The sequence below is a fragment of the Saccopteryx leptura genome, chromosome 8 (assembly GCF_036850995.1).
Source record: "Saccopteryx leptura isolate mSacLep1 chromosome 8, mSacLep1_pri_phased_curated, whole genome shotgun sequence".
Classification (NCBI taxonomy): domain Eukaryota; kingdom Metazoa; phylum Chordata; class Mammalia; order Chiroptera; family Emballonuridae; genus Saccopteryx; species Saccopteryx leptura.
The window spans coordinates 75,082,192-75,106,153 of record NC_089510.1 but is presented as its reverse complement, the minus strand read 5'-3'; the positions used below and the strand labels follow the sequence as shown (position 1 = coordinate 75,106,153).

The following is a 23,962-nucleotide window of genomic DNA, read 5'->3' as shown; positions in this document are numbered from 1 at the left end:
TTCTGCAGCGCTTTGGCTTGGACAGGCGGCCTGACTTTTCCCAACTTGAGCCTCCGTAGTTGTGGGGGTTTGGAACCCGCCAGCCCACGGTGTGCCTCAGGAATGTGCGGGTCATTGAGAGCTAATGTCCACTTGAGCTTCAGCCTGGAGAGAATCTTCCCCTCCCTTTAATTATCCAGATACGTTGAATTAGGGGCCTTGCCCGTGAGAGTGCCAACAGTTGTGTCTTTCTGACTCACCTACATGGCACAGCACACCTGTATTTCCTAAGCATCTGCTCTCCTTACCCTGCAGTGACCCTTTGAAGTCCCCAAGGTGCACTACTTCATCTGTAACTCAGAGTGTCCTATACAGCTAGATACCCCTTTCTGTCTCTGAACTCCTGTGCCTGTGGGGTCTCTGACCTTCCTGTCTGTGGGGCTGCCATACAAATGTATGTATGAAATCATTTCCTACTAATCTGCCTGATGTTTATTTGCTTATTAGGCCAGCCTAAAGAACCTTTAGACTAGCGGATGTTTAACAACTCCTCTTTCCCTAAATCTTTGACAACTCTTGGTTTTATCAGACTTAACATTTTTTTCCAGTTATGTGAGGATGAATCATATTTCTTTTTTTCTTTTTTTTTTTTTTTTTTTTGAGAGTAATTCAGGGAGAGAGAGAGAGATAAGAACATTGAGCTGCTCCTGTATGTGCCCTGACCAGAGAATCGACCCAGCAACCTCTAGACTCCAGGATGACACTACAACCAACAGAGCCATCCAGCCAGGGCTTAATTTTTATTGATCTTTTTTTTTTTTTTTTTTTTTTAAGAGAGACAGAGGAAGGGAGAAAGTGGAATGGGAAGGGAAGCATTTGGTGTTCCGCTCAATCATGCATTTTTTGGTTGCTTTCCAGGTACTAACGGGATCGAACCTGCAACCATGTTTTAGGACAACACACTTAACAGACAGCTAAGCAGCCAGGGCCTAAATAACATTTATTTATTTTATTTTATTTTTTTATCGAGAGAGACAGACAGGTATAGACAGATGACAGGAAGGGAGAGAGATGAGAAGCATCAACTTGTAGTTGTGGCACCTTAGTTTTTTATTGATTGCTTCTCATATGTGCCTTGACGAGGGGGCTCCAGCTGAGCAGTGACCCCTTGTTCAAGTCACGACCTTGGGCTCAAGCCAGCAACCCTGTGCTCAAGATGGAGGAGCCTCAGGGTGGCCTCAGGGTTTTGTACCTGGGTCCTCAGCATTCCAGGCTGATGTTCTCTCTACTGTGCCACCACTTGGTCAGGCTCTTTATTATTTTTAATAATTGAAAAAAATGTTTCTTTGAAAAATCAGTGCCTGGAAAATCCAAGTCCTTTGTTTTAAAAGGCATGATATTTGAGCTGAAATAAGTTTTGAAACATGCAAGCATTGATGATACCTTCATTTTAATGATTTTTAAAGAGAGAGAGAGAGAGAGAAGGGGGGCGGAGCAGGAAGCATCAACTCCCATATGTGCCTTGACCAGGCAAGCCCAGGGTTTCAAGAGGCGACCTCAGTGTTCCAGGTCGATGCTTTATTTACTATTATACCACAGGCCAGGCTTGGCCTAAATTATTATACCTTACATTCCTTTTTTTTCACAGTCCCTACTTTTTTTGGAGTTTTGCCAAGTTTCTTCTCTAATTGCATGGCATATTTTTTTTCTTAATGTTTGAAAAATGGTGCTGGAGTGTGCTGGTATTTTCCCTTTGCCCCTCCAGGTCCACTTCCCATGCATTTCCACCCTCTCTGTGCCCTGGAAGACTGACCCATGTAGACTGACTGTGTCAGTGGGCTCCTTGACCTCTGGTTTGTCCAGTGGTAGAGTATATATTTCCTACTTGATGCCTCTTGTCCTGGTAAAATTATTAAAGTGAACCCTTTCACACTGAGATGTGACCCAGTTTAGATGAGGCATTATAAGAACACCTTAGCCCATGTGGAGTAGTAGAGAGACTGGCATGTTTATTAGCCTGGATCCTTCCCCTCAGACTCAGCCAAGGCTGACTCCATCCCTCAACTGAAGGTCATGGCTTCTCCATACACAGCTCTCTCTCTGGGATCTGGAAGTAGTTTTGTTTTTTGTTTGTTTGTTTTTTTGTTTGTTTGTTTGTTTTTTGTATTTTTCAGAAGTGAGAAGCAGGGAAACAGAGAGACAGACTTCCGACCAGGATCCACCCAGCATACCCACTAGGGGACGGTGCTCTGTGCATCTGGAGCATTGCTCCATTGCAACCAGACCCATTCTAGTGCCTGGGGAGGAGACCATGGAGCCATCCTCAGTGTACGGCCAGCTTTATTCCAGTGGAGCCTCGGCTGTGGGAGGGGAAGAGAGAGACAGAGAGAAAGGAGAGGGGGAGGGGTGGAGAAGCAGATGGGCGCTTCTCCTGTATGTCCTGGCTGGAAATCGAACCCGGAACATCTACACACCGGGCTGACGCTCTACCACTGAGCCAACAGGCCAGGGCTGGAAGTAGTTTCTTCTTCATTCTTTCAATTCTAGGGATGGCAACAGGTCCCTGATATTTAAGTCCTAGAGTATCATACTGTATTTTCTTGTTTTCTTATATCGCCTCTCTCTCTCTCTCTCTCTCTCTCTCTCTCTCTTTCTTTCTCTCTCTCTCTCTCTATATATATATATTAAGGTTTTATTTACTGATTTTTAGGGAGAGGGGAGAGAGAGAAGGGGGTAGGGAGAGCAGGAAGCATCAGCTCTTAGTAGTTGCTTCTCATATGTGCCTTGACTGGGCAAGCTTGGAATTTTGAACTGGTGACCTCAGCATTCAAGGTTGACTCTTTATCCACTGTTCCACCATAGGCCAGGCTATATTGTGCCTCTGTTTTTATAAATAATCCCTTTAATAAATAAACTTTCCACAAATTACCCAATTTTAATGTAGTATCTCTTTCTTGATTGAATTTTTACATGTATGACATTTTAATTAAATGAATTCTTAGTTTAAGATGTTTTAAAAGTAAAGCAGTGTTCAAGGTAGTAATATGTAAATGTAATGCCTGTTTTAAATGAGAGATTTTATATATGTTCTTATTTAAGCTTGTTAAATATTCTTTTAATTTTCATCTGATAATTGTAAGTTTTGAATGCTAATCATCCTCTCATCTTTTCAGATGAAGTCGGAGCCCTTGTTTTTGACATTGGATCCTATACTGTGAGAGCTGGTTATGCTTGTGAGGACTGTCCCAAGGTAAGTGTAATGTTAGAGTTAAGTTGATATATAAGGGCCGTTCCTGTAAAATGAAATTCATGCGGAAAATACTGACTCAAATATGATAAAAGACATTAGTTGGGGGGGTGACTCCTTAACAGAAGCAGCTAAAACTAGTATATGATGTTTTTGACTCTTCCAGGTGGATTTCCCCACAGCTATTGGTATGGTGTTAGAAAGAGATGATGGAAGCACATTGATGGAAATCGATGGTGATAAAGGCAAGCAAGGCGGTCCAACCTATTACATAGATACTAATGCCCTGCGTGTTCCCAGGGAGAATATGGAGGCCATTTCACCATTGAAAAATGGAATGGGTATGATTTTTTTCCCTGTGTAATTGATTATAAACATAGATTATATTTGGTGCATTTTAGACATAAAGTAACAGCTTTCCATAAGTTGAACATAAGCAATTTTTTTGTTTGTTTTTATTCCAAAAACGGATGTTCCAGACACTGAGAATACAAAGATGCATAGGACACGTTTCTTTTCCTGAAGAGACTCATAGGAAGGTTGCATAGATGCATGTACGAATGTGTTGGATAAGTGCTATACTATAACTACGTCTGATAATCAGTGGGAATAGAGAGGAGTGTCATTTAACTCTGTCATGGGGGTCAGTGATGGTTTTCACAAAGGAGGTAACTTTGTACTGAATCTTGATCAATGAATAAGAATGAGCATGGCCCAGGCCAGGTAGTTCAGTTGGTTAGAGTGTTGTCCAGTATGCCAAGGTTTGGGTTTGATCCCTTGTCAGATCATATACAAGAATCAACCAGTGGATGGATCAACAAATTGATGTTTCTCTCTATCTCTCTCTTTCTCCCTCTCCACCTCCCTCTCTTTCTCACTAAAATCAATAAATAAAATTTTTAAAAAAGACAGAATTACCAAGAAAACGGTAAAGCAGAGCAGCCAGCATGTGTGAGGAGTTGGAGTTGTGGAAGAAACTTACATGTTTAGAAATGTCATCAATTATGTGTGGCTATAGCATTGGGTGCCAGTTGCAAGGAAGGTAGGCTGAGAACAATCGTAAAGGGGCTCATGTGTATTAAGCTTGTCAATAAAAGAGTAATCCCAAAATAATTTGAGCCTGACCAGGCGGTGACTCAGTGCATAGAGCGTTGGACTGGCATGCCAAGGACCCAGGTTCGAGACCCCGAGGTCGCCAGTTTGAGCACAGGCTCATCTGGTTTGAGCACAGGCTCACCAGCTTGAGCGTGGGATCATAAACATGACCGATCCCATGTATCTGTCAAAAAAAAAAGGTTTTCTAGATTTTTGATTGGAGTGACTAAATAGAGGGACCAATATTGAGGTAGGAATAAAATGTAAACAGGAAGTTTTCTTATTTGTTTTTAGAGAAAGAGAGGGGAAAGAAGAAACAAACTTGTTGTTCCACTTTGTTGTATACCCATTGATTGCTTCTCATATGAGCCCTGACCAGGGTTTGAACTGGTGACCTTGGCCTTGAGGTGGTGACTCTAGGATTGAGCAGGTAATCTTGGCATTCTGAGATGACGCTCTATCCACTGAGCCACCGGCCAAGGCACAAGAGAAAGTTTTACGCTCTTAAAAAGGCAAGTGTATGTGTAATAATCAAGAATGCCCATGGCTCTGGCCTGTGGCTCAGAGGATAAAGCATTGGCCCAGCGTATGAACTTCCTGGGTTCAATTCCCAGTCAGGGCACACGGGAGAAGCAACCATCTGCTTCTCTCCCCCTCTGTTACCCTTTCTCTCTCTCTTCACCTCCCCAGACAGTGTCTCAATTGGTTCAGTTGTGGCCTTGGGCACTGAGGATAGCTTAGTTCCAAACAGGTCAGCCTCAGGCACTAAAAATAGCTTGGTACTCGAGCATTGGCCCAATATGGGGTTAACGGGTGGATCCTGGTCCCTGATCCCGGCACATGTGGGAGTCTGCCTCACTATCGCCCCTTCTTTCACCTAAAAAAAAATAGAAGAAGAAGAAGAATACTCTCAGGTTCAGTTATTCTAGAAGGACTCACAAGACTCAGCACTGATTTGTAGTCATAGCTGAGATTATTACAATGAAATGGCAAAATTAGCAAAGGAAAGAAATAGTGGGATGTGGAGGGAAGTCCATAGGAAACCAGTGTAAATTTACAAGAGTCTTCTCTCACTGCAGTCGTACAGGATGTACTTAACTCCTCCCGCATTGAGTTATAACAACATGTGTGTTATCCACCAGGAAAGCTCATTAGAGATTCAGTACCCAGAGTTTTCACTGAGAGCTGGTCGTGTAGGTACCCTGTGCCTAGCAAGTACCAAATCCCGGACTCCCAGAGGGAAAGAAGGTGTTCCTCATAAGCCACATTCTTTGTACAAACAGTTTAGGCACAGTGAGCTACTCCCATCATTTAGGGGAAGCTTTATGTCAGGGGTCCCCAAACTTTTTACACAGGGGGCCAGTTCACTGTCCCTCAGACCATTGGAGGGCCAGACTATAAAAAAAACTATGAACAAATCCCTATGCACACTGCACAGATCTTATTTTAAAGTAAAAAAAACAAAACGGGAACAAATACAATATTTAAAATAAAGAACAAGTAAATTTAAATCAACCAACTGACCAGTATTTCTATGGGAACTATGCTCCTCTCACTGACCACCAGTGAAAGAGGTGCCCCTTCCGGAAGTGCAGCGGGGACCGGATAAATGGCCTCAGGGGGCCGCATGTGGCCCGCGGGCCGTAGTTTGGGGACCCCTGCTTTATGTCATTGTAGGAACTGTTTACCAGTCAAGTTCCCAGATGCCAGCCAAGGGTCAACCTTGCAAGCAAGCCTTTTTCAGGCCTGCTGTGTTAACTCTTTTCTGTACAGCAAGTAAATGAATTTGTTAGTGAGTTCAAAGTTTGAGTATAGGTCAGAAAGATTTTTAAGACATGAAGCTACATTATATTACCCAGAAGGGTTTAAAATAGAACAGGGTTGCAGATGGGGTTCCTTGTGAAAATTTGTTGTGTATATAACCAATAGAGACGAAAGAAGGTGCCCATGAAGGTGAGTGTGAAGGAACATTTAGGGGTGTGAGAGAAAATTCAGGAGAAGGACAAGAAAAGGAAAAGTCTGGAAGCTTAGAAGTCCAGCGATTCTCATTGTTAGCTGTGGCATTGAGATTTACACTAAGAAGGGGATAGAGAAATTAGAGCTGCTAATGACATCTGATAACTGAAAAATATATCCTGCTAGGCCTGCAGAAGTATGTTGTACAAGTAATGACATTTCTTTGGACTGTGGCAGAAAATGTTAGTAAACTCTTCAGCTGTGTCAGTAATTTAGAGGTCAAGAGAAATTATCAATGTGAAATAGTCACTGGATTTGCTCATTAAAAGGTCAAAAGTGCCCTGGCCGGATGGCTTGGTTAGTTAGAGCATCGTCCTGAAGCACAGAGGTTGCCGGTTCGATCCCCGGTCAGGGCACGTACAGGAGCAGATTGATGTTCCTGTCTCTCTTCTGCCCTCTCCCTTCCTCTCTCTAAAATCAATAAAATAAATATTTAAAAAAAAAAAAAAAAAAAAGGTAAAAAGTGATTTAGGCAAACAGTTTTTTTTTTTAAGATTTTATTTATTGATTTTAGGTGGGGGAGAAAGAGGAGGGAGGAGAGGAAAAAGCAGCATCAACTTGTAGTTGATTCATTTTAGTTGTTCATTGATTCATTGATTGCTTGTTATATGTGTCTTGACCAGGCAAGCCCAAGGTTTTGAATTAGTGACCTCAGCATTACAGGTCCAGGTGCTATCCACTTTGCCACCACAGGTCAGTCTAGGCAAAGATGATTTTTTCCTGTAATAGAAATTACCTTTTCTTATTTATTTTTATTTTAGTGAGAGAGGAAGGGAGAGAGAGAGGAGGGAGAGAGGGAGAGGGGCAGGAACAAAGAAGATGTTCCTATATGTGCTCTGAGCAGGGATTGAACTGGCAGCCTCTCCACTTTGGGATGACACTCTAACCAACTGAACTATTTGGCCAGGGCTAGGCAAATAGTTCTAATGGCATGTTCAGGTGGAAGCCAAATTGGAGACATGTTACATTAATCTCAATATTTGTGTGTGTGTGTGTTACAGAGAGTCAGAGAGAGGGACAGATAGGGACAGACAGGCAGACAGGAAGGGAGAGAGATGAGAAGCATCAATTCTTCGTTGCTGCACCTTTGTTGTTCATTGATTGCTTTCTCATATGTGCCTTGACCAGGGAGGCAACAGCAGACCAAGAAACCCCTTGCTCAAGCTAGTGACCTTGGGCTGAAGCTGGTGAGCCTTGCTCAAACCAGCTGAACCCGCACCCAAACCAGCAACCTCAGGGTGTTTCGAACCTGGGTCCTCCATGTTCCAGTCCATCGCTCTATCCACTGCACCACCACCTGGTCAAGCTGAATATTTTTCTTTTTTTTTTACAGAGACAGAGAGAAGGATAGACAGGGACAGACAGGAACGGAGAGATGAGAAGCATCAATCATCAGTTTTTTGTTGCACATTGCGACACCTTAGTTGTTCATTGATTGCTTTCTCATATGTGCCTTGACCGTGGGCCTTCAGCAGACCGAGTAACCCGTTGCTTGAGCCAGCGACCTTGAGTCCAAGCTGGTGAGCTTTTTTTTTTTTTTGCTCAAACCGGATGAGCCCGTGCTCAAGCTGGCAACCTTGGGATCTCAAACCTGGGTCCTCGGCATCCCAGTCCAATGCTTTATCCACTGCGCCACTGCCTGGTCAGGCAGGCTGAATATGTTTTTTTAATTTTATTTTTTCAAATAGATTGTGAGGTCTTTGAATGTCAGGTCTAGATTATACAATTCTTTTACCATTTTGATCACAGACTGGGCCTCTAACAAGTACTTATTGAATAATATGTACTCGGTACTTTAAGTCTATTAGATCAGTGGGCCCAACCCCCGGTCTGTGGGCCATTTGGTACCGGTCCGCAGAGAAAGAATAAATATATTATTTTCGTTTTATTTATATTTAAGTCTGAACAATGTTTTATTTTTTTAAAATGACCAGAATCCCTCTGTTACATCCGTCCAAGACTCACTCTTGACACTTGTCTCGATCACGTGATACATTTATCCGTCCCACCCTAAAGGCTGGTCTGCGAAAATATTTTCTGACATTAAACCGGTCCGTGGCCCAAAAAAGGTTGGGGACCACTGTATTAGATACATTACTTATATTTGGGACAGGTCTTGGGATTGTGATACTGTTGGGGCTGAAGAAAGCAAAAAGGAGTTCTGTGTTCAGAAACAAAGATGATGTCTATGTAAGGTACCATGTTATGAAGTGAAACTATCGAGAGAGTCTGTGTATCAAAGAATTTAATGCTAAATTGTAGAAATAATCATTCAAAAGATGCAGTTTATCTTCAACTAAGCATTGTTTTCAAGGTATTAATTTTCTATTGTAGTTGAAGACTGGGATAGTTTCCAGGCTATTTTGGACCATACCTATAAAATGCATGTCAAATCAGAACCCAGCCTGCATCCTGTCCTCATGTCAGAAGCACCGGTAGGAGTGGACAATTTTTTACTTCTTATTAAATAATATGCAATTTTTAATTTATATTTATTAATTTTATTTACAAAGAAATAGAATTGCACTCAATATTATAAAATTGTTATGAAAATTATTTGCCATATTATATTTTTAATGTTTTACATCTTTATTAATATGCTGTAATGATTCTGGAGATATATCAATATTTTAGTTTTTAAACAACAAATCACTTGTATTTCTCTCTCTCTTCTCCAGTGGAACACTAGAGCCAAGAGAGAGAAACTGACAGAGTTGATGTTTGAACACTACAACATCCCCGCCTTCTTCCTTTGCAAAACCGCAGTTCTGACAGCGTATCCTTGAAAGAGTAGTGCTTAGCTTCTTTCTAAAAGTGAGTGTGGTGCTCCCGAAGACAGTGCCGCAGCAGGAAGACAGAGCCAGCTCTTGCTTGGTCAAAATATTGCAGTGTTTTCTCTCATGGTTTTTAGCTATCTTTTAGTATTTTTTGAAAGATTTTATTTATTAATTTTAGAGAGAGAAAGATAGGGGGAGGAGCAGGAAGCGTCAATTTGCAGTAGTTGCTTGTCATATGTGCCTTGACCAGGCAAGCCCAGGGTTATGAACCCAGCCATTTCAGCATTCCAGGCCAATGCTTTATTTACTGTACCACCACAGGTCAGCCAATATATATAATTTTGTTTTTCTCTTTTGAGAGAAAGAAGGAAAGAGACAGGAAGGAAAAGAGATGAGAAACATGAACTCGTAGTTGCAGCACTTTAGTTGCTCATTGATTGCTTCCATGTGCCTTGTTGGAGGCCTCCAGCTGAGGCAGTGACTCCTTGCTTAAGCCAGTGACTTGGGCTCAAGCCAGCGACCATGAGATCATGTCAGTGACCTTGTTGTGCTTAAGCCAGCAAGCCTGCACTCAAGCTGGAGAAGCCTGTGCTTGTTAAGCTGGCAATCTGAGTGTTTCGAACCTGGGACCTCAGTGTGCAGGTTGACACTTTATCTACTGCGCCACCACCAGTCAGGCATCTTTCAGTATTTCTTATAGAACTGATACACCAGAAGATGTGAGAGGTTAATGGGGAAAATACATTCAACTCCTGCTTGTTAACAAGGTATTTTAAAAATTCAGTTTTTTGAGGCCCTGGCCAGTTGGCTCAGTGGTAGAGCGTCGGCCTAGCGTGCGGAGGACCCGGGTTCGATTCCCGGCCAGGGCACACAGGAGAAGCGCCCATTTGCTTCTCCACCCCTCTGCCGCGCTTTCCTCTCTGTCTCTTCCCCTCCCGCAGTCAAGGCTCCATTGGAGCAAAAATGGCCCGAGCGCTGGGGATGGCTCTGTGGCCTCTGCCTCAGGCGCTAGAGTGGCTCTGGTCGCAACATGGCGACGCCCAGGATGGGCAGAGCATTGCCCCCTGGTGGGCAGAGCGTCGCCCCTGGTGGGCGTGCCGGGTGGATCCCGGTCGGGCGCATGTGGGAGTCTGTCTGACTGTCTCTCCCTGTTTCCAGCTTCAAAAAAAAAAAAAAAGAAAAAAAAATTCAGTTTTTTGAGGGGGAATGTGCATAGAGGGCAGTGTTGTACCAATGTTGGCTAATAATTCAAAGATTCCCAATTCCTTTCTCCCCTCCTATACCATGGAAAAGTAGTTGGCAATAAATTCACTTATTAATCCCCAGATAATTATAATCATTTAAAGGGACAGATAAGGAAATATATTCTACCTCAAAGAATTTAGTAATATTCTTGTTAGAACTAAATAACATATATATATATTTTATCAAATGAGAGGCAGGGACCCTGGCCAATTGGCTCAGCGGTAGAGTGTCAGCCCGGCGTGTGGAAGTCCTGGGTTCGATTCCCGGCCAGAGCACACAGGAGAAGCACCCATCTGCTTCTCCACCCCTCCCCCTCTCCTTCCTCTCTGTCTCTCTCTTCCCCTCCTGCAGCCAAGGCTCCATTGGAGCAAAGATGGCCCAGATGCTGAGGATGGCTCTATGGCCTCTGCCTCAGGTGCTAGAATGGCTCCAGCCGCAATGGAGCAACACCCCAGTTGGGCAGAGCATCACCTCCTGGTGGGCATGCCGGGTGGATTCCAGTTGGGTGCATGCAGGAGTCTATCTGACTGCTTCCCTGCTTCTAACTTCGGAAAAATACAAAAAAAAAAAAAAAAAAGGAGAGGTGGGGAGACAGAGAAACAGACTCCCCCATGTGCCCTGACTGGCATCCATCCCACAAGTTCCCTACTGGAGGTGCTCTGCCCATCTGGGGCTGCTTTGTTGCTTGGCAGCTGAGCTATTTTAGTGCCTAAGGTGAGGCCATGGAGCCATTCAGGGCCAACTTGCTGGAACCATTCAAGCCATGCCTGCGGGAGTGTGATAAATGGGAGGGGTGGAGAAGCAGATGGTCGCTTCTTCTCTGTGCCCTGACTGGGAATCAAAACCAGGACTTCCACACTCTGGGCCGATGCTCTATCCTTGAGCCAATTGGCTAGGGCCTAAATAACAGATTTAAATAGTACTTCAAAACACCTTTGGCAAAAGTTATGAAGAAGGGCATGATTAATTTGAATTTTTTCTATACCAATTGTGGTATTTCAGCAGAGTAATATAGTAGCTTGGCAAACCTTTATAAACAAAATAGAATTTAATTGTATGCTATGGGAGAAAGAGCCCTATATTTAAAATTCAAGTTATAGTGCTTACAAACTGATCTTGAATTAGGTATTTAAAACCTGAATTTCACTTATACTCATTTATCTTGTATACCTCCTTGGATTGCTGTAATATGCAAGTAAATTTTATGTATACATGAGGATTACTGTGGGAACTGTAATCTGATATTTGTGAATAGTGCCATGTCATGGAGATGACTAGCAAAAGTTTCGAGGTGGGCAGTATAAGCATCTGTGTTAGGGACTAAGTTTATAGTTGAAGATGTATGTGGTACTTCAGAAGGAGTTGTAAAAATAGGTTTAGGTCTGACTATGGATATAAAAAGTATTAGATATAAAAAGCGTGAACTTTAGAGAACCACTGAAGGTTTTTGAGTAGAGGATTGAGAGTTGAGTACTAGCAGACTCATTATGTACATTATCTTATTTCATTTTCATGCTAACCATGTCAGGAAATAAAGTAAGCAAATTGTCCCAAGTCCATAATTTGAAAATGATGGTCCTAAATTTGAACATAAGTCTGATTGTTTTCTTATAAAGAAAGTGTAAAAAGAATTGGGCATTGTTTAACTTTTTAACCTTTCATTATAATCCTGCCCATCTTCCCTACCACCATGATTTTGATGTAAATCTCAGACATAATATAATTTTTTTTTTTTTTCATTTTTCTGAAGCTGGAAACAGGGAGAGACAGACAGACAGACTCCCGCATGCGCCCGACCGGGATCCACCCGGCACGCCCACCAGGGGCGATGCTCTGCCCACCAGGGGGCAATGCTCTGCCCATCCTGGGCGTCGCCATGTTGCGACCAGAGCCACTCTAGCACCTGAGGCAGAGGCCACAGAGCCATCCCCAGCGCCCGAACCATCTTTGCTCCAATGGAGCCTCGGCTGCGGGAGGGGAAGAGAGAGAGAGAGGAAAGAGCGGCGAAGGGGTGGAGAAGCAAATGGGCGCTTCTCCTGTGTGCCCTGGCCGGGAATCGAACCCGGGTCCTCCGCACGCTAGGCCAACACTCTACCGCTGAGCCAACTGGCCAGGGCCAGACATAATATAATTTTTATCCCTAGAAACATTACCATGTATGTATGTATCTATAAGGGATTTTATAAAAGCAAAAAAAAATATATAGTCAATTTATTTTCTTAATCCTTTGAGTAGTATGAACGTTCATGTACGTCCTCACTCAAAGGGTTAACAAAAAACTACTCAAAGGGTTAAAGAGTTTAATATCTTTGAATCAGGACACAAAAAAACATGATAATACATTGTATTTATTCAGTATCTCTTGATCTCTCTGTCTCTCTTTTAACATTTTTTATTTATTGATTTTTCAGAGGTGGGAGAGTGGAAAGTATGAACTCATAGTTGCTTCACTTTAGTTGTTCATCGATTGACCGGGCAAGCCCAGGGTTTCAAACCTGGGACCTCAGTGTTCCAGGTCGACAATCTATTCACTGCGCTACCACAGACCAGGCTGTTTGGTCTTTTTAAAGAATATATATATATATATATATATATATATATATATATTTAGATTTTATTTATTCATTTTCAAAGGAGGAGAGAGAGAGAGACAAGGGGGAAGGGAGAAGCAGGAAGCATCAACTCCCGTATGTGTCTTGACCAGGCAAGCCCAGGGTTTCGAACCAGGACCTCAGTGTTCCAGGTTGACGCTTTATCCACTGCGCCACCACAGATCAGGCTTTTTTTTAAGATTTTATTTATTGATTTTAAAGAGAGAAGAAAGAGAGGGGTGGAAAGTGGGAAGTATCAACCTCAATAACTGCTTCACTTTAGTTGCTAATTGATTGCTTTTTGTATATGCCTGGCCAGGCAAGTCCAGGGCTTTAACCTGCAACCTCAGCATTCCAGGTTGTTGCTCTATCCTTGCGCCACTACAGGCCAGTTTTGTTTTTTTAAGATTTTTTTTTTTTTATACAGACAGAGAGTCAGAGAGAGGGATAGAAAGGGACAGACAGGAACGGAGAGAGATGAGAAGCATCAATCATTAGTTTTTCGTTGAGATACCTTAGTTGTTCATTGATTGCTTTCTTGTATGTGCCCTGACCACAGGCCTTCAGCAGACCGAGTAACCCCTTGCTCGAGCCAGCGACTTTGGGTCCAAACTGAGCTTTTGCTCAAACCAGATGAGCCTGCGCTCAAGCTGGCGACTTCGGGTTCTTGAACCTGGGTCTTCCACATCCAGTCCGACGCTCTATCCACTGCGCCACCACCTGGTCAGGCAAGATTTTTTTTTTTTTTTGAAGACTTTATTTATTCATTTTAGAGAGGGGAGAGAGAGAGAGAGAGAGAAGGGGGAAGGAGCAGGAAGCATCAACTCCTGTATGTACCTTGACTGGGGAAGCCCACGGTTTTGAATGGGCAATCTTACCGTTCCAGGTCGACGCTTTATCTACTGCACCACCATAGGTCAGGCTGATCTCTTTTAATGTATAGATTCTCTGCCTCCTTCCCTTTTTTCCTCTTATAATTTCTTTGTTCAGGGAAGTAGATTGTTTTTGCTGTATGAAGAATTTCCCATTTTTGTGACTGGTGTCAAACTTATAATGTGCATTGTATCTGGTATATTTACCATATTAGAAATTAAAATAGAACTTTTAAAATTATATTTGCTTAGTATTTTAAGTAAATTAATATTATATTTTAATATAAATAAAATATTTCAATGAAAAATAACTTTTCCGAAATGAAAAGAATTAATGAGAAGGTAGTATTGTTTTACATTTTTCAGATCTCTTTAATGTAGGAGTAAATAGCAGAAGGTGGAGTCTACTATCTGGCTTTTTTTTCCTTTTTTTTGCAAGGGGGGGCAGCAGTCATGGACAAACAGACAGGAAGGGCAGAGAGATGGGAAGTATCAACTCATAGTTGCGGCACCTTAGTTGTCCATTGATTGCTTTCTCATATGTGCTTTGACCAGGGGGCTACAGCTGAGCCAGTGACCTCCTTGCTGAACCCAGCAACCTTGAGCTTTAAGCCAGCAACCTTTGGGCTCAAGCTGACGACCATGGGGTCATGTCTATGATCCCACACTCAAGCCGGCAACCCCCTGCTCATGCTGGTGAGCCTGCACTCAAGCTGGATGAGCCCATGCTCAAGCCAGAGACCTGGGGTTTCAAACCTGGATCCTCAGCATCCCAAGCCAATGCTCTATCCACTGAGCCACCACCTGGTCAGGGTTCTATCTGGCTTTTGCATTCAGTCAGTGGTTTATCACACAAGACATCCCCTCTGGAAAAATCCCATATACTTATGAGAGAATGACAGTAAAAAAGACAAATAACATCTTAGTGTTATTCTAAAATTGTTTTTAAAATTTTATTTAGAGAAGAAAAGAGAGAGAGAAACATTGATTTGTTGTTCCACTTACATATGCATTCATTGGTTGATTCTTGTATGTGCCCTGACCAGGAATCATACCACCTGGGAGTGTTGGGATGATGCTCTAACCAACTGAGCTATCCAGCCAGAACTAAATTGTTTTGACTTGTCAAATATTATGGCCTCGGGATTTTTCAATACATACAAATTACTGAAAACTCCCAAGAGCTTTTGTTTATATGGGTTATATCTATCAATATTACTGTTGGACAAATTAAAACTAAGAATTTACCACTTATTGGTTCAATTTACAGTAACGAAACAGACCTGTTGTTAACACAAATAACATTTTTATGAAGGGTCAATGTATTTTGTAAAACAAAACTATTAACAAGAAGACTAGCATTGTTTTATCTGACTTAATTGATGATAGCTGGGTTCTCATATCTTCTGGCCACAGGCTCTGTCCTATTGACACCTTAAACTCATAAGGAAGGCCAGTTTTCTGCTGTCCGAGCTGCATAGTTGTAGAATACATCCAGTTAAGAAAGTAGTAAAATCACAGAATTCATAGCTACAGCTTTTTTTTTTTTTTTTTTTAATGTTTATTTTATTAATTTTAGAGAGAGGGAAGGAGAGAGCAAGAGAGAGGAGCACTGATCTGTTCCTGTATGTGCCCTGGCTGGGGATCGAACCTGCAAGTTCTGTGCTTCAAGGCAATGCTCTAACCAACCAAGCTATTTGGCCAGGGCTATTCAGTGAATATTTGATGACCAAGTAGATGGCCCTATTTCTTTTTCTTTTTCTTTTTTTTTAAATGGCCCTATTTCTAAAAAGTGGTTTAAGATCTTTGGTGCAGCCCTGGCCGGGTAGTTGTCCTGAGCTCTGTCCCAATATGCCAAGGATGTGGGTTTGACCTCCAGTCAGGGTACATATAGGAATCAACCAGTGAATGTGTAACAAAGTAAAATTGATGTTTCTATCTCTCTCTACCTCTCTTCCTCTTTCCCTCCCTTCCTCCCTTTCTCTGTCTCCCTAAAACCAATAAACAAAAATTAAAAAGAAAAAGAAAATGTGTTCTGGACATAGCTGTAGAAAATTCGTTGTGTCTTGAATCTACCTGGGCGGGAACTGCTGCCACTCAGCTGCCAGTGCTGAAATTCTTTTTTAATCCTTAGTGACTGTTTTTAATTCTTAGCTCAAAGTCCATAGCCTCCCACTGTTTATACCCCGTTTCTATGTATTTTGTTAAATAAATGCCCCTCAATTTGTTATAAGCCCTTTGATATACCCCCAGAGACTGTGTGATTGTGTTCATTTTGATTAACTTAATGATGTCTTACTTTGGGAGAAAAGTTTCTCCACGTTCTCCATACCACCACTCTGGAAGTCGGCTTTGCCTGTTGTCATTTGTTTTTAAGCCAGAGTCATTATTTAATATCAATTTTAACCCCTAGAGTCACTTTTACACTTTTTAAGCCATAATGCCTATGCTTACAAATGCCTTAATAAAACCTTTCTTTTATAATAAACATATTTTTTAGGAGCCTTGATCCTTACTTTTCCTTAATGCTTTAAACTAGGTTTGCTAATGGACGTTCTACGGGGCTTATTTTGGACAGTGGAGCCACTCATACCACTGCAATTCCAGTTCATGATGGCTATGTCCTTCAGCAAGGTAAAGTTATTTAACCAGTGTGCACTCAGACAATGTTAGCTTTTACGAGGACGCAGACAATGAAACTGTACTGTCAGAACATACCTGGTTACAAATAATGTCTTTTTAAAAAAGAGATTTTTAAAATTTGGGGGTATGTAATGCAGATTTAAAGCTGATGCATATCTTTGTGCATGCTTTTGGGAGGGATACTTCTGTTAACTCTACTTGGATGTCAATTATTCATGTATAAATCCACAAGGACATTTTGTCCCAAACTGTTTGGATTTAATGCTGTCTCAGCCTGTTTAATCTGTTTCATAGGTATTGTGAAATCACCTCTTGCTGGAGACTTCATTACTATGCAGTGCAGAGAACTCTTCCAGGAAATGAATATAGAACTGATTCCTCCATATATGATTGCATCCAAAGTAAGTATAACTGAATATTCTTTTTGGAATTTATCTCCAGCTCTTCACCTCATGTTGTGAGCCCTGTTAACCTGTCCTGTGCTCTTGGTACTCAGGAACCTGTGCGAGAAGGATTTCCCGCAAACTGGAAAAGGAAAGAGAAGTTGCCGCAGGTGACAAGGTCTTGGCACAATTACATGTGTAATGTAAGTAACCATTATCCTCTTTTTTTTTTTTTTTTTTTTATTTTTCTGAAGCTGGAAACGGGGAGAGACAGTCAGACAGACTCCCGCATGCGCCCAACCGGGATCCACCCGGCACGCCCACCAGGGGCCACACTCTGCCCACCAGGGGGCGATGCTCTGCCCCTCCGGGGCGTCGCTCTGCCGTGACCAGAGCCACTCTAGTGCCTGGGGCAGAGGCCAAAGGAGCCATCCCCAGCGCCCAGGCCATCTTTGCTCCAATGGAGCCTTGGCTACGGGAGGGGAAGAGAGAGACAGAGAGGAAAGGGTGGGGGTGGAGAAGCAAATGGGCGCTTCTCCTATGTGCCCTGGCCGGGAATCGAACCCGGGTCCCCCGCATGCCAGGCCAATGCTCTACCGTTGAGCCAACTGGCCAGGGCCACCATTATCCTCTTTATGAAACAGGTACAGCCTGTAAGTCTTTGAATACAATATGAGCACTGTTTTCAATCTTTACATTTTTAATGGCATTTTATGAACGGAATTAATAGCTTTTCTGGGTGGGGTTGCTTTTCATAGTTGCCAAACAAATATATCAATGAACTACTATATACTCATTTGGATTATTGTGGTGAGACTTGGAAGGAACTTTGGTATTGGCATCAAAACAAACTATTGTAGACGTGTGTGTGTGTGTGTGTGTGTGTAAAGAATGGTTTTCATCTATAGCAATTACCTGGTATGGCTCAGTTAGTTATGTTCTCTTTCCTAATATAAGTAAGCCATAAAAATACAGTGTAGTATTGTTCATCGTAATGAGCCAACAAAAAATTCTCTTTACAAAAAATTCATTTCTCAACATAGGACTTACTGAGGAGAGGTTAGTAAAACAACCTGTCATAGCACAGATATACGTTCATTTCTCTCAGTAAAAGACATAATTTACTATGACAGGGATATAACCTATCTGATATTTTTGCACCTAAAGATAAAGGTTTTTTGTAGATGTTTGGTACAAGGAAAAATAGTGAAAATAATTAGCAGTTTTGACCAAGTATTAGACAAGATTTATCCTTAGTCACCTAAAAATCATATATATCAGAGCAAATGGTAAAATTGTTTTACAATATATGCAGTCATTAAAAATTCCATCAAATGCAATGTATATGCTTGTGTGTTTATGTATTGAGGTAATGAAATCTTGTTTATAAATCTAAGCTTATTTTTATGATAAAAACTGTTTTGAAACTGGGTTTGTTATTTAGGACTGTGGTACACAATTCTTAGTTGTTATTTTATCATTGTTTCATAACTGTTGCGATTTAAATGTTCTGCATTTTAGCTCTAATGCAGATACTTACAATTGGGTTACTTTGTTGCTCAACGGTCTTTGCTGGACAAATTTTCTTTTTTTAAAATTTTTATTTATTGATTTTAGCAAGTGAGCAAATGAGAGAGAGAGAGAGAGAGATCAATCTGTTCCTGTATGTGCCCTGACCGGGGATTGAACTAGCAACCTCTGCCTTTCTATGCTCTAAACCCCAGGTTGGCCAAACACGGCTAGCGAGCCACATGCAGCTCTTTGGCCCCTTGAGTGTGGCTCTTCCACAAAATACCACGTGCAGGCACTACCTCAATAAGGAATGTACCTACCTATATAGTTTAAGTTTAAAAAATTTGGCTCTCAAAAGAAATTTCAATCGTTGTACTGTTGATATTTGGCTCTGTTGACTGAGTTTTACCAACCACTGCTCAACCAACCAAGCTATCCGCCTAGGACTTTGCTGGATAGATTTATACCCTTGAAATTACTTACCCATCCATGAACATAGTCCATTTTCTTAAGAAAACTATTTTGTAGATAATGTTATGAAAGTACAGATTGCAAAGACAAATCTCAACAACCTTGTGTCTTAAATTTTCTTATTTTTATCCATAGTGTGTTATCCAGGACTTTCAAGCTTCAGTACTTCAAGTGTCAGATTCAACTTATGATGAACAGTATGTTTTCTTATTTTGTCTACAAGATACAATTTAATAGTTCATAAAAACCTTTATAACTAATCTTTTAAAAAATAGTATACTTCCGCCTGACCTGTGGTGGCGCAGTGGATAAAGCGTCGACCTGGAAATGCTGAGGTTGCTGGTTCGAAACCCTGGGCTTGCCTGGTCAAGGCACATATGGGAGTTGATGCTTCCAGCTCCTCCCCCCTGTTCTCTCTCTCCCCCTCTCTCTCCTCTCTAAAATGAATAAATAAAATAAAATTAAAAAAAAAAAATAGTATACTTCCACCTGACCAGGTGGTGGTGCAGTGGATAGAGCATCAGACTGGGATGCGGAGGAACCAGGTTCGAAACCCTGAGGTCGCCAGCTTGAGCTTGGGCTCATTTGGCTTGAGTGTAGGCTCACCAGGTTGAGCGCAGGTCACTGGCTTGAGCATGGGATCATAGACATGACTCCATGGTTGCTGGCTTGAGCCCAAAGGTCACTGACTTGAGCCCAAGGTCACTGGCTTGAGCAAGGGGTCACTCTACTGTAGCCACCCCCCACCATCAAGGCACATATGAAAAAGCAATCAATGAACAACTAAAGGAGCCGCAACGAAGAATTGATGCTTCTGATCTCTCTCTATTCCTGCCTGTCTGTCTCTATCTGTCCTTCTCTCTGACTCTTTCTCTGTCTCTGACACACAAACACACACACACACACACACACACACACACACACACAAAAGGTATATACTTCCTAAATGAGGAAAGAAATTGATTTATTTAGGTAAAAAAAGAATAAAATATGCTTAACTGTTCAAAAGGTAAAATGTTATGTTAAGAAATATGTAATAGCCGTGGCAAGCTAGCTCAGCGGTAGAGCATCTCCTGGTGTGTGGAAGTTCCGGTTCAATTCTCGGCAGGGCACACAGGAGAAGCGCCCATTTGCTTCTCCACTCTTCCCCTTCTACTTACTTTCTCTCTGTCTCTCTCTTCCCCTCCCGCAGTCAAGGCTCCATTGGAGCAAAGTTGGCCCATGGCCTCCGCCTCAGGCACTAGAAATGCTCCATTGCAACAGAGCAATGCCCCAGATGGGCAGAGCATTGCCTCCTGGTGGGTATGCCGGGTGGATCCCGGTCGGGCACATGTGGGAGCTTGTCTCTCTGCCCCCCGCTTCTCACTTAAGGAAAATACCAAAAAAAGGAAAAAAAGAAATATGGAATAGCTTGACCAGGTGGTGTTGCATAGAGCATCAGACTACGATACAGAGGACCCAGGTTTGAAACCCCAAGATCGTCAGCTTGAGCATGGGCTCACCAGCTTGAGTGCGGAGTGGCTGGCATGAGCATGGGATCACAGACATGACCGCATGGTCGCTGGCTTGAAGCCCAAGGTCACTGGCTTGAGCAAGTGGTCACTCTGCTCTACTGTAGCCCCTCAGTCAAGGCACATATGAGAAAGTAATCAATGAACAACGAAGGAACTTCCACAAAGAATTGATGCTTCTCATCTCTCTCCCTTCCTGTCTGTCTATCCCTATCCTTTTCTCTGTCTTTCTCTCTGTCTGTCACACACAGATAAAATATGGAATAACATTTTAAAAGAAAATATTATCACTCTGTTTTGCTTTCATATAAATTGAGTTTTTAGTAGTTTATCATTTTTGAAGAGGATTGTTTCTGTCTTTTCTTTAACGCTGAGTATGTTTTCAGAGTAGCCGCACAGATGCCAACGGTTCATTATGAATTCCCCAATGGCTACAACTGTGATTTTGGTGCAGAACGATTGAAGATTCCTGAAGGATTATTTGACCCTTCCAATGTAAAGGTATGAAAGCTTATTTCATAATTAGCCCTATTCTTCTGTATATGTAGAGATCTTGCATAATTATAAAACCTACATACTACTAAGGTTTTTTGGATGCACTTTATTGTTTAAATTTCTCTGTATCATACTCATCTTATTTTGTTGTAGGGATTATCAGGAAATACAATGCTGGGAGTCAGTCATGTTGTCACTACCAGTGTTGGAATGTGTGATATTGATATCAGACCAGTAAGTGCCAATCTCCTGTGTATGCTATAAAGGTTTCATCAGGGCACTGAAATGCCCCACATTATTATTTAAGTTGGCAGCACTGGCCGTTAATCTTGAAGTCAGTTTTGCAGCACAGTATGTAAAAAGATGATGTTTACTAGAAAAGGAAAAATGCCAAATTTTATAGCTGTAGTGTTGAAAGTGGTATCTGCTGACCACATGCGGCAATTTAAATTAAAACAAATATAAATACCAAGCGGTTCTTTAATTGTTGTAGCCACATTATAAATGTAGATGCAGTGCAGATATAGAACATTTCCGTCTACACCAAGTTCTTTAGGACAGTTCTAGATATTTCCTAAAAATGTGACACACCAAAACATATTGGTTATTTTTCTTGTTTATAGTACAGTTTCCCTTTTATTTTTCCAGAAGGTATGGTTTAAATTATGTAACTTTTACAAGGAGTATATAGGTCAAATGATCTTCATATTTTTGTGTTTTTTTAAGTTTTATTTACTTTTATTCATTTATTTAATTTTTTTTGTGAGAGAAACAGACAGTGGCAGACAGACAGGAAGGGAGAGAGATGAGAAGCATCAACTAGTAGTTGTGGCACTTTAGTTGTTCATTGATTGCTTCTCAGATGTGCCTTGACCAGAGGGCTCCAGCTAAGCCAGTGACCTTGGATTTGAGCCAGCAACCCCAGGCTTCAAGCCAGTGACCCTTGGGCTCAAGCCAGTGACCACAGAGTCATCTCTATGATCCTACACTCAGACTGGTGACACCATGCTCAAGTTGGTGATCCCTCGCTCAAGCCAATGACCTCGGGGTTTCGAACCTGGGTCCTCAGCATCCCAGGTCGACGCTCTATCCACTTCGCCACTGCCTGGTCAGGCTTTTTAAAGTTTTAAATACTAACTCCATATTATAATTCCACACTGATTATTAGATTGAGTATAGCATATTCAAATCCTAGGTTCTTTTTTTTTTTTTAATTTATTAATTTTAGTGAGAGAGCCAGGGAGAGAGAGAGAGAGAGGAACATCAGTCTGTTCCTATATGTGCCCTGACCAGGGATCCAACCAGCAACCTCTGTGCTTCGAGACGATGCTCTTAACCAACCGAGCTATCTGGCCAGGGCAAATCATAGATTCAATTTGTAATAATTCAGTGGTGGATAAAAATAGGTTTACAGTTGTTTGTGTGGAAAGACATGCAGGTTATGACCAGTACAATAGCTTTACTAACTCAAAAGAATGTCACTTAACTGTAAACCTGCTTTTGCCCACCCGTTTCCCTCAATTTTCTTTGAATTCATTCCTTTGTGAAGAGTATAGTTCTCATAGCTAAAAGGGTATTTATAAACCATGTTGTTAAAAAACACCTTTGGGTGGCTCTGAAAAATATTCTTTATTTCAGCCAATCACCTAGCAGGCATCAGTTGTTTTTTATCACAGTACAAGTATAAGTGTGGAACTTTTTAGTGCTAACTCCAGGCTACATTTTGGGGAAAGCAATGGAACTGAAGAACTTTTACTGTAAGAGAGTGATAGCTTTCTGTTGTTAGTGAAACCTCATGGAATTAATGTTGATGGCAGAGGAGATGCTTCTGTACTCCATTTTGCCTTTCAAAAGTTAGATGACTTATAACTTTGAAATATTTTTAAAACTATGAACTTAGCCACTAAAAAAGCAAGCTGGCATTTAACTTTCTGATGTATACTTGCAGATTAGAGATAAACACACTCCTTCTAAGCAGGAATGTATTTTTATTTGGAGAGGCATCAGCGTGTAGATTTTGTAAAAGCTCACCGTATGGTTCTGATGCACACCCGTGCGAAAGAGAAAGATAGCTATACTTATCTGGAGATATTTTCAGTGCACATTTTATTTTGTTTGTGTTTTTAAATGAGAAGTGGGGAGATAGACAGTCTCCCTCATGTACTCCAACCGAAATTCACCTGGCAATCCCCATCTAGGGCCGATGCTGAATCAACCAAGTTATCCTCAGTGCTTGGGCCAACACTCTAAACCAGGGGTCCCCAAACTACGGCCCGCGGGCAGCATGCGGCCCCCTGAGGCCATTTATTCGGCCCGCCGCACTTCCGGAAGGGGCACCTCTTTCATTGGTGGTCAGTGAGAGGAGCATAGTTCCTATTGAAATACTGGTCAGTTTGTTGATTTAAATTTACTTGTTCTTCATTTTAAATATTGTATTTGTTCCCGTTTTGTTTTTTTACTTTAAAATAAGGTATGTGCAGTGTGCATAGGGATAGTTTTTTTTATAGTCTGGCCCTCCAACGGTCTGAGAGACAGTGAACTGGCCCCCTGTGTAAAATGTTTGGGAACCCCTGCTCTAAACAGTCGAGCCACTGGCTGCCAGAGGGGAAGAGGGAGAGGAGGTGGGGACAGAGGAAAGTAAGAGAGCAGATGGTCTCTTCTCCTGTGTGTCCTCAGTGGGAATTGAACCCAGGACCCCCACATGCTGGGCTGATGCTCTAGCCACTGAATAAACCAACCAGGGCCAGTGTGCATTGTTCATTACAGTCGTTAAGAGTCACATTGTATAATTTTGAGTCTCAGAACTTCTAGATGAGCATTCTAAGCTGAAGGCATTATAAAATATACTTCTAATGAAATATTAGCAGCTATCTGCCAAAAAATTACAATGGGTTTTAGAGTAATTGCTTTAAGTTAATGATTTTTACACAAATGAACTAAAAACCCCAACCCCAGAGATCTATAACTGCTCCAAATACTAATGTTTTAAAATCTGCCTAAAAGAGTGGAATATGCGGCCAGTACTAGGTCTGTATAGAAGTAAAGCAAGGTAAAAAGAAAGGGAAATTGTAGTGGCGGACATGGTCTCATTCGTAGTTGTGTTTTAAAACTGTTGGAAACTGAAA

The 23,962-nt window shown here is 41.8% G+C and overlaps 2 protein-coding genes across 3 annotated transcripts in view; one reads left to right on the top strand and one right to left on the bottom strand.

The window, feature by feature from the left end:
- The window catches only part of LOC136379458 (actin-like protein 6A), a 33,725-nt gene that overhangs the window by 661 nt on the left and 9,102 nt on the right, over positions 1 to 23,962 (top strand). For both annotated transcript variants that reach the window (XR_010746777.1, XM_066346844.1), the window contains exons 2-11: positions 3,153 to 3,229; positions 3,393 to 3,567; positions 8,672 to 8,772; positions 9,016 to 9,113; positions 16,362 to 16,456; positions 16,760 to 16,866; positions 16,962 to 17,051; positions 18,967 to 19,028; positions 20,729 to 20,843; positions 20,991 to 21,071. Coding sequence is in view for 1 of the 2 variants with exons in the window: in XM_066346844.1 (XP_066202941.1) it covers positions 3,153 to 3,229; positions 3,393 to 3,567; positions 8,672 to 8,772; positions 9,016 to 9,113; positions 16,362 to 16,456; positions 16,760 to 16,866; positions 16,962 to 17,051; positions 18,967 to 19,028; positions 20,729 to 20,843; positions 20,991 to 21,071 (1,001 nt within the window). In the remaining variant the exon portion in view is untranslated. The remainder of the gene's footprint in view (positions 1 to 3,152; positions 3,230 to 3,392; positions 3,568 to 8,671; positions 8,773 to 9,015; positions 9,114 to 16,361; positions 16,457 to 16,759; positions 16,867 to 16,961; positions 17,052 to 18,966; positions 19,029 to 20,728; positions 20,844 to 20,990; positions 21,072 to 23,962) is intronic.
- LOC136379461 (large ribosomal subunit protein uL29m-like) overlaps positions 5,180 to 23,962 on the bottom strand; it is a 50,232-nt gene continuing 31,449 nt past the window's right edge. The window contains exon 7 of the mRNA XM_066346852.1: positions 5,180 to 5,198. Within this exon, the coding sequence (XP_066202949.1) occupies positions 5,195 to 5,198 (4 nt within the window). The 3' untranslated portion in view covers positions 5,180 to 5,194. The remainder of the gene's footprint in view (positions 5,199 to 23,962) is intronic.